The 9,711-nt window shown below is 58.0% G+C and overlaps 2 protein-coding genes across 8 annotated transcripts in view; one reads left to right on the forward strand and one right to left on the reverse strand.

The window, feature by feature from the left end:
- Positions 1–9,711, reverse strand: part of ZDHHC3 (zinc finger, DHHC-type containing 3) — a 59,240-nt gene that overhangs the window by 17,298 nt on the left and 32,231 nt on the right. For 5 of the 7 annotated variants that reach the window (XM_014530311.1, XM_014530312.1, XM_005882659.2 and 2 more), the window contains one exon: positions 7,478–7,723. In XM_014530311.1, coding sequence (XP_014385797.1) covers positions 7,478–7,723 — 246 coding nt within the window. Of the gene's footprint in view, positions 1–6; positions 985–5,832; positions 7,724–9,711 lie in introns of those variants that run through there. The other 2 variants (XM_014530313.1, XM_014530314.1) reach the window with 2 other exon arrangements.
- Positions 992–3,067, forward strand: TMEM42 (transmembrane protein 42). The gene is made up of 2 exons (XM_014530317.1): positions 992–1,652; positions 2,490–3,067. The coding sequence occupies exons 1-2, from the start codon at positions 1,542–1,544 to the stop codon at positions 2,610–2,612; spliced, it is 234 nt and encodes a 77-aa protein (XP_014385803.1). The 5' UTR covers positions 992–1,541; the 3' UTR covers positions 2,613–3,067.

The following is a 9,711-nucleotide window of genomic DNA, read 5'->3' on the forward strand; positions in this document are numbered from 1 at the left end:
CCCTGCAGCCACAGGGGCGGGCGAGCATCCCTGCGCTGCGGCGCGTGTGGGCGGTAAGACACGTCGGGAACCTAAAGCCGGTCCTCCCGTTGGGCTGGTTGGCTCGGGGAAGGCGCACACCTCCTCCATCTACTCTCTACCTCTCATTTTAAGCCCCTTGTGCTGAACGTTTCTCTCCACGTGACTCCAGGTGAGCCGCCTGTTGCCCATCTCTTCCCTCCGTAATGAACGGGTGTGTTGGCCGCGCTGCCAGGGAGTCTGGGGGTTTGGGAGACGTTCTGGACTTTCCCCACGTTGAGATCTTAAGCTGCGGCCCGTGTCCGCTCACGTGCACCTCTTGGCTTCGCCATCCCGACTCTGCAGCCCTGAGTTAGACCCGACCTGGACGGGGGCAGGTTGATGCTGAAGGTTTCAGCCATTTGGGGCTAATCCAGGGGGAGCTGCCGGGCTTGAGGGGTGCAATTCTTGGAGTAAGTGGCCAGAGTAAGATGAGTGCCTCTGCGGCAGGAGGTTTTCTGGTCTTTCCAGTTGTGCCCAGGCCTTTAACCTTTTATACAGGCAGCCACCACTGGCACGGACAGCGCTTTGTGTACATTATACAAGGAAACCCTTTCCTCAAGACCCTATATATTCAGCTGCTGGAAAACTTATGGGAAATGAGTATGGGGTTTAGATGGTCACAACCTCCCCTCCCTCCCCAGGAAGCAGGCAAGTTGCTACCTTGAAACCAAGCAAGGGGCTCTGCATATCCTTAGCGTAGAAGGAATGTATTCTCAAGGCTGTCACCTTTTAGAAAAAGAGACAAAACTCGGCCAGTCCTCCAAGTGATGCCTGGCATCACCAGTCAAATGGCCTCAGGTGGTTTGCCGTGGGCAGGGCTGCGTCCTGGTTAAGATGGCGGAGCCACACAGCTGGGTTTGAATCCTGGCAGCTCCTATCAGCGGTGGCACTGAGGCAACTTACTTAATGCCTCAGATTCTTTATCTGTAAAGTGAAGTTAAGGAATAAATGAGAATGCACTGAAAGTACTTACCCCAGGGCCTGGCACAGAGTAAAAGCTCCAGAATGCCCAGTGGGACCAGCCTGAGTGGGACGGATCGGGCACAGAAGGGGAGAGACATGTCTAGTTCATGCTTTACCTGACTCCGGGAAGGTACCCCTACTACAGACCACATAGTAACAATTGGCCCTCTCGGACTGGACTTCCAGCATTGGTCCCTGCGGGCCGACTAAAGAACTGGTGCTCTAGAAAATACTGGTCATGGATTAGCATTTTCCTTCTGCCCAAGGTCACATGGCCAATAAGATGGCCAAAAAGTGTCATCTCTGAATTTGTGTCAGCTGTAAAGTGGATGTGCTGCCCGTGGAGGGCTAAGTCCCGCAGGAATGTTGAGGATCCCCTAGGCTGTGGTGGGGTCTCAGGAGGGGGCCCTGGGTGTGCTGTGAGGGGCGCTGCTGGGTGCAGGGCGGGCTGGGCCTGGCTGCCGTGACACCTCCTCCTGCAGGTGCACGTGGCCTCCTGTATCTTGGGCATCATCGTGATGGCGACCGCCAACTCTCTGATGTGGACATTCTTCAGCCGCGGCCTCAGTTTCTCCATGTCGTCAGCCATTGCCTCTGTCACGGTGACTTTTTCGAACATCCTCAGCTCGGTGAGTAGCCTGAGCGTCCAGTGCCCCCGTCTCAAACTTGGGTTCTGGGTGGGTTGTCCTTGGGCAACCCTGCTTCCCCACATCGGAGAAAGGTCAGGAACCAGAGCAGAGGTTGGGCTGTGGCTGTTCCTCTCAACTCTCAAACTGAGGCATTCTCGCCTTCAATGGGACGCAGTCCAACGGTACAGCCAGCCTGCCTGCTGCTCGACCAGGCTGCAGCCCTCCTGCCCTGCCCTGCCCTGCCCAGTCTCCTAGGGGACTGCACCCTCCAGCATGAGGTGCCAGGTTCTAGGTTCCTCTCTCTGGTGGCCTGAGGTCAGCAGGTGGGGGGAGGCAGGAGGCAGGAGGCCAGCTCAGGTACCAGCCGCACACTGGTCTCGCTGTGGCCTCGGCTGGTTCTGTGCACTTTGCCGGGGTCCAGTGCGGTGAGGAAGGTACCCTCCTCACCTCTGCAGGTGAAACCAAAATGAATCGAGTGACTTGCCAGCAGGGGCTCTAGACCAGCCGTGGGCAAACTACGGCCCACGGGCCGGATCCGGTCCGTTTGAAATGAATAAAACTAAAAAAAAAAAAGACCGTACCCTTTTATGTAATGATGTTTACTTTGAATTTATATTAGTTCACACAAACACTCCATCCATGCTTTTGTTCCGGCCCTCCGGTCCAGTTTAAGAACCCATTGTGGCCCTCGAGTCAAAAAGTTTGCCCACCCCTGCTCTAGACCCTTCCTCCCACCCTAGTAGGGCAGTCAGCTCCCGGGGGCGGGGTTGTGCCCAGCCGTCATGGCCGGGTCCCGTGGGCACGTGTCTCCGGGCCTCACAGCTGTCTGTCCCGCAGGCCGCCCTGGGCTTTGTGCTGTACGGAGAGAGCCAGGAGGTGCTGTGGTGGGGAGGCGTGTTCCTCATCCTCTGCGGACTCATCCTCGTCCACAGGAAGGCCCTTCCGCTCAAGCAGCAGTAGAGGCACTTGGCTGGTGGGCAGCTGGAAAGACAGATGGTGGCTCAGGCTCGGTCTGGCGTGTGGGGACTGCTTCCCAGGGCGATCGGGGGTGCAGCCTTCCGACCGTCAGCCAAAGGGAGTTGCTGCCGAGGGCAGCAGGCCTGTGACCGAGCAGCCTTGTGGTGGCAGCTCCGGCTCCTGAAGGGGAACCGCGGCACAGCAGGCTCTGCCCCAGCATCTGGCCGTCTGCGGTGCTCCGATTCTGACCTCCGGGCCCACCCAGGGGCCACGCAGGAGCTGGACTCGAACCAGCTGTAATTGTAGCCTGGTGGCCTAAGTCACGTGACACGCCAGTGACTGGTGGGACTTGGACAACTTCTTGCCGATGTGTCGGGCCAGCCGTGCCATATTATAGGAGGAGGAAGACTGGATTAATGCTTTCTTGTAAGTTAAAACTACCAGGTGTGGAATCCTAATTCCTTCCTACATTTATTTCTTTCCTAAGTTTTTGGAGTCAGAGGGAGCAGCCAGGGAGAGCTGCAGCTCCTGGAGTGGTGATGGCCCCCACCTTCCCCCGGCCTGGGCCCTGCAGGGCGCACAGCTCCTTCCCACATTCCCAGGCCGGCGCCCTTCCGGTCAGGAAGGCCTGGCCACTCCCTTGGTCCTCACGGAGAAAAGCTTGAGCTCACTTTGGGGACCCAGTTTTATTCTACTTACTAGGGTACAGAACTGGCCTGTTGCGGCCAAAGGGAAACTGAGAGGGGGGGTGAAAGGATTAAGGAAAGACAGATAAGAGTATGAAAGCCGGGTCTCGGTGGGACTGCTCCCTGATGAGGAGACAGCGCCAGCGCCCACAAGCCGTGTCTTTATTTTATAGCAGATGCCACGAGGCAAAGTAGGGGCGTGATCAAGTTGTTTACAGCATTCTCGTGAGTTTCAACCTCACTTAAAAACATGCACCCGAGGTCTATCACAAGGCACATGGGGACACATGTTTGGACCATAGTTTCAAGCTTACAACCACAGCCATTGGCTATGATTGTGCTGGGAGGGCCCTGCCCTCCAGCTGGGAATTGCACGTGGCAATGAGAGGACTCTGTCCTTTCATTAGTCCGAGGCTTGAACCTGGCCAAAACACTGTAGCCGCACCCCACACTGGCCCAGAGGTTCTCTCACCCCCACTTCACCTGTAGGCCCCTTCTGTCCTTTGGTTGTTTCCCAGGTTCCTGTGGCTTTTGTATCTACCCCATGTGACTGTGACTCTAGTTGCTGCCCACACACTCCCTCCAGCTGGGACTTGCACATGGCAATGAGAGGACTCTGTCCTTTCATTAGTCCGAGGCTTGAACCTGGCCAAAACACTGTAGCCGAACCCCACACTGGCCCAGAGGTTCTCTCACCCCCACTTCACCTGTAGGCCCCTTCTGTCCTTTGGTTGTTTCCCAGGTTCCTGTGGCTTTTGTATCTACCCCATGTGACTGTGACTCTAGTTGCTGCCCACACACTCCCGTGCATGGCCGATGTGACGCTCACCTGCTCCAGGTCCTCGGGGCTCCCGGGAGGTCTGAGCCCTCAGCTGGCCTGAACCCGACCACTGGCCCCGGCTCCTCCTGCATTCCCTGCGGTAGAAAGGGACGTGGGACCAGAAGCTGGGGAAGGGAAGGGCCATGTCCACGGTCCCTCTCTCCGTGCAGTAGCGCCTTCACTGCCCTCCAGTTCTCACTGCCGACAGTGGGGCTTTCTACAGCTCCCGTGGCTCCTGCAGACTGGGACCTGGCCCTCGCCCGCCTCTCCCCAGCTCCTCTCTTGCTGCCTCCTTAATACCCCGGTTGAGCCTGGCACTCCTGTGTTGAGAAGTCAGGGAGACGAGTGAGCAGACAGCGGTGAGGTAGGAAAACCAGGCACGTGTGGCGTCCTGGGGGCATCACTCCAGAAAAAGGCAGCGATCGCCCAGGCTGATGCTGAGGGAGGGGAAGGGGAAGATGGAGAAGAGGCCATTGGACTCGGACAGAGAGCGTTACAGGAGCAGCTTGGAGGAGGGTGGGGCCACAGCCTGAGCAGATCAGGTTCATGAGGGAATGGCGGGTCCTCCTCTGATGCCAAAAAAACACTCGGAGTGGAAGGAAATGAATATGACCAAGGCCATCACAGTGACTCATCCCTGAGGTCAGGAACGGACATGCCCGCTCTCACCACTCCCCTCCGCATGTGACCAGGTTCTCCCAGAGCACGTGGTCAGGAAAGAGAAGGACGAAGCTATCTGCTCAGAGATGACATCTTGTAGGTAGCCTGTGCTAGAGGAAGGGCTGCCCCATTCTCAGAAGCCTCGGGGGGCCCTGGGAGGGAGACCCGAGTCGTCCTGGCAGGAGGTGCCTCCCTGTGCCAACCGCAAGCTGTTCCTCTGTCCTCGGACTTGCTCAGATGATCCATGTGCGTTAATTAAACGGATGCTTCAATGAGGGTTCCTGGGTCTGTGTTCTTTCAGGGAACACGCTTCATAGCATCTTCTGCCGGGTCAGGTGGGCACTTGGGGAGCCATCCAATCCTCCCAACGCCCCAGGCCCAGGGACTCCCCCTCCGAGGGGTTGGGCTGTATGTGGGGCCTGTTCAGGACACCCAGCCCCTCCCGGCGGTATCACCCGGCAGAGGCACGTGTGTGGGTTGAAGGTTATTTTGTGTGTAATTTACATGACATTCAGGGGTGGCGGGCTGGGTTCTAAATGAAAAAACCTCTGTCCTAGCCAGTTTGGTTTGGCTCAGGGGTTGGAGCATCATCCCTGCAGACTGAATGGTTGCGAGTTCGATTCAGATCGAGGGCATGTGCCTCCGTTGCAGGCTCCATCCCTGGCCCTGGTCGGGGCGCTTGCAGGAGGCAACCAATCCATGAGTCTCTCTCAACATCAATGTTTCTCTGTGTCTCTCCCCCTCCCTTCCACTCTCTAAAAATCGAGGGAAAAAGTATTCTTGGGCGGGTTTAACAACAACAGCCCTTCCATCCTGTGCACTCTTGCCCCGGATGCCCCTCCCTAACGCACAGTAGGCGCCCAGTGAACACTCACCGCAGACACCACCCGGAGGACCCCCAGGGGAGGGTGTGGCTAGTGTCTCCCCACTGCAGCCGCGCTGTGTCCTTGTCTCCCACACGGGAAATGGGAGAAAAGAGGCTTCAAGGTGACCATGAGGAAGGACACCACCCAGGGGCCCGGGCTGGGACCTCCTGCTGAAGGTGGAGACCAGCCACTGAGGTCACACAGAACTTTTTATTGAAGAGAAAGGCTGAGGTCCATGCCTCCCTCCCCGTAGACCCTTGACTTGTTTGGCATCAGCTGCAATGCTTCCTGTGTGAGGCCCAGCAGGAGGCTCCGCTGCTGGCAGCCACCACAGAGGCTGTGGAGTCGCTGTGTGAGGGCATGAGGCTGGGGGTGGGCAGGGTGCTGTGGGTGAGGCCTGGTGTGGAGATGGGCCCAGCGAGGAGGGAGGGCCGGGTCTGACAGGTGGCTCTGGGCTGCTGGGTCCCGCTGCTCTCAGGCCAAGCCCATTGAATGGGGTCGTGTCTTAGGCTCAGGTTTAGCACACACCTCTGACCTCCCGCCGAGCTCAGCAGACACCAGCAAGCCCCCTTCCCTTACTCTAACCTCGAGCCCTGCCTCCTCGGGGACACCAGCGGGCAGCACTGCGTCCTCCCTGGTGGGGTCTCTGGTCCCCAATCCTTGCTGAGCCCCAGGGCTGCCCTCTGGGTTAGGACAACCACCACCAGCTTGGGCAGGCTCTGTGGGCCCTCCTCCGATCCAGGTGCTGGCGTCACGGGCAGTGCACCCCAGAACAGAGCCTAGGCTGGGAGTGGGGGATCCCACTCTTGTACCAAACAGGGACCCGAGCCCCTCTGTCCAGAAGGTACTTCTCCAACAACCTCTGAGATGGGTTCCCCTGCTCAGGCTTCAGCCTTCAAATGGGGCGACCAGGTCCCAGCCTCCTGGTAGAGTCGGGGGGGAGGGGGTGTCTGTCTTCCTGGGTCATCACCATGCAGCCCCGGGCCACCCCCCATCTCCTACCCCGCAGAGGCGAGGGGCACGATCTTGGGAGAAATGGCTAAAGCACACAGGCCAAGTTCCGGTCAGTTTCTGCGCATGTTGGGTAGATTCCCTCCGGGAGGGAGAGGAAAAGTAAGTTCCCCTGGGAGGTCGAGAGGCCCCGGAGCTCCACACAGGTCCCTCCCCACCTGGGAAGGGACACCCGCAGCCACAGCCGGGACAGGGCGGATGCAGGATCTTGTCTGCGGGGCAGGAACTGAGTTGGGTGCTGCTGTCATGGGCTCGTGTCCATCCTGGGCACATCCCACACGGGATGTGTGTCCCCCAGGCTGGGCCCTGCCTGGCCTGAAGGAAGCTGCGGCTGCCAGGCGTTTCTCCTAATTTAGACCCCCCCGCCCCCCCTCCAGGGGGCTGGATCCTGATGTCTCTGTCTCATCCCAGGGCCCCGAGGCTGCCCTTCTCTGTCCTCTGCTACAACCTCATGGCCAAGATGGCAGGCCCCCCTTCCCAAGAGAAGACACACATCCAGAGAAAAGCTAAAGGCAAGTTCTTTGCTGCCCTGGGCCGCCCCGTCCAGAGCCCCCTTTGCCGGGCGAGGCTGAAGGACGCCCAGTTGTGGAGATGGCTCCTGGCATCCCTCCCTGGATACTCTTAGACGAACTCAGAGAAAGCCTCTTGTTCTCCTCTGTTGTCCCTGGTCCCTGACCCCCAGACCTGGCCCCACATGGGGAAGGAAGGAGGGTGTGAGGACAGCAGTGCCCAGGGAGCGGGGCACAGCGGGGGCAGGGGTGCGCCGTGCCCAGGAGCCCCGATGGCAGGTGACAGCCCCCCACAGCAGCATCACTCGTCCGTCACCTCCACGGAGTCCTCGTCCTTCCTCTCCTCCGACTGTTCCTCCGACTGCTCCTCCGTTGTTGTCTCCATGTTGTCTGACGACGCCACCTGCCGCACCCAGCCCTCGTCCCTGAGCGCGGGGTGATAGGGTCCGGAGAAGGGGTTGAACCAGTTCGGGGAGAAGTTCCCCCCAAAGGTCTCTTTGACGGCCTTCCAGCTGCCCCGGCGCTCCCTGGGCTGCTGCTTTCGTTTGAGGCGCTCAATGCTCTGGGGAGACAGTGGGGTAAGGAGGGTCAGCAAGGCACGGGCTCAGCACAGGCTCCTCAGGGTTGACGGGGTGCAGTGGGGTGCGGGGTTGCAGCAAGCAGGATCTTCAGGGGACCAGGGATTCGCTTCCCGTCCCACCCTCCCCTTCCCTCCCCTCCCTCCCACAGGTGAGGGCTGCCCAGCCTCCGAGCCTGGAGCCTGGCTAAGCAGGGCCAGCTGTGCGCAGGGCCAGGCCCGGATTGGCCAGGGAGGAACACGGGCCTCTCCGCGAGCACGAGAGCTCGGCCACCCGCCCTGAGCCCACTATAAAGGGCCACTCCCCCACGGCAGGCGGACGGCGCAGCAAACTTTGCATGAAGATGGCGGGGGGAAGGGGGAGCGTAGGGTACAAGCAGCATGAGCTGAGGAAGCCGATGTGCGCGCCAGTGGACATGCAGCGGGCAGCAGGGCGCACCGGTCACTGTGGGAGGCAGAGGCGGGTGGCGGCTGCTCCCAAGCTGCCCACTCACCTGCCTCTGGGTGTCGGCTGCAACGCAGCCAGCAGGCCTCAGACAGAGGGTGTTAGGAGCCGGGAGAGCTAAAGGCCCGCACCCTCACAGAGCTTCTGCCCGTGGGCCTCTGACTTCCCTTCTCTCCAGGAAGCCAGGGGATTTGCCGCGGTTTGGCAGGCGTGGGTCCTGCTCCTTCCCACCTCGGAACCACCTCCGAGTACCTAGCTCTAGGTTTCCCCTCCTTTTCCGCACAAGATCCTCCATAACCGCTGGAGTCCTTTCTGTTATGCAGAAAGAGAAACTGAGGCACGCACAGACTGAGATCTGACCATGCTCGGGCCAGGTCTCCGGCACTCTTTCTTCCCACGCCATTTTGGAGATTTAAGTTTCTTGGCTTTTGAAAAAGTTGTGGGCTGCCCTGGCCGGTGTGGGTCAGTTGGTTGGGTACCGTCCATGCTCTGAAAGGTCCCGGTCAGAGCACAGGCCTGGGTTGTGGGCTCGATCCCCAGAGGGGGGTGGGCAGGAAGCAGCTGGTCAATGTTTCTCTCTCTCCCTCTCCCTATCTCTCTAAAAATCCATTGAAAAATCTTTAAGAAGTATCTCCTCATAAGTTACTGATTAATTACAAAGGGCAAAACAGAACTTTGCAGTTGGGACACTGGGATTCCACCGTAACCAAGTTGAAGTTAACATCACCCACGAGACCCCACTCCTGTGCCTATGGGTGGGCCCACGCGGCCATGGTGCTCCCGCCAGCACAGCCGTCTAATCACGGGAAACAGACTCGGAGGGAGGCTATTCTCAGGACACGGGGCTCATGAGCTCCAAAGTTTCAAAGTCTCACGAAAATGTTTTAGAACCAGGTAGAAGTAGTGGCTGCACAACGCTATGAAAATACTCACTGGCAGGGTCGCACTTTAAAATGGCTAAATTTGTTGTATGAATTTCACCAGAAAAATCCAACAAACTTGAACAACAACAGCAAAATCCGACAACCAAAAACCATCAAGCTCAGGAAAGACAAAGACGGGAACTCTCATGAGCTGATGGAGACGAGACATGACAAACGATGCCACGTGGCACCCGGGCAGAAAGTATTAGTGGGACAACGGGAGAAATCTGAATAGAGTATGTAGCTTAGTATTGTATCTACAGATTCTTATTTTTTTTATATAAAATGTTTACATTGGAAAGACTGAGTGGAGGGTACACAGGAGCTCATTGTACTGTATTAAGCACTTTTTGTAAGTCTGAAATTATTTCACAAAGTTAAAATAGTCTGAGACCAAGATTTATGCAATGCGATCTTGGACACTGACTTATAATAACGGAAGTTGGAAACTGTCGAAATGTCTAATTGTGGCGGTTATGTAACTGATTCTGTGAAGCTATGCGATTAAACACGGCGTTCCTACGTTTTCACCTGGCACTGGAAGGGCCTGTGCCATGGTGACCAGGGAAGAAAGCAAAGGGCACAGGACATCGCCACGGAACCTG

The sequence above is a fragment of the Myotis brandtii genome, unplaced genomic scaffold, assembly GCF_000412655.1.
Source record: "Myotis brandtii unplaced genomic scaffold, ASM41265v1 scaffold731, whole genome shotgun sequence".
NCBI lineage: Eukaryota > Metazoa > Chordata > Mammalia > Chiroptera > Vespertilionidae > Myotis > Myotis brandtii.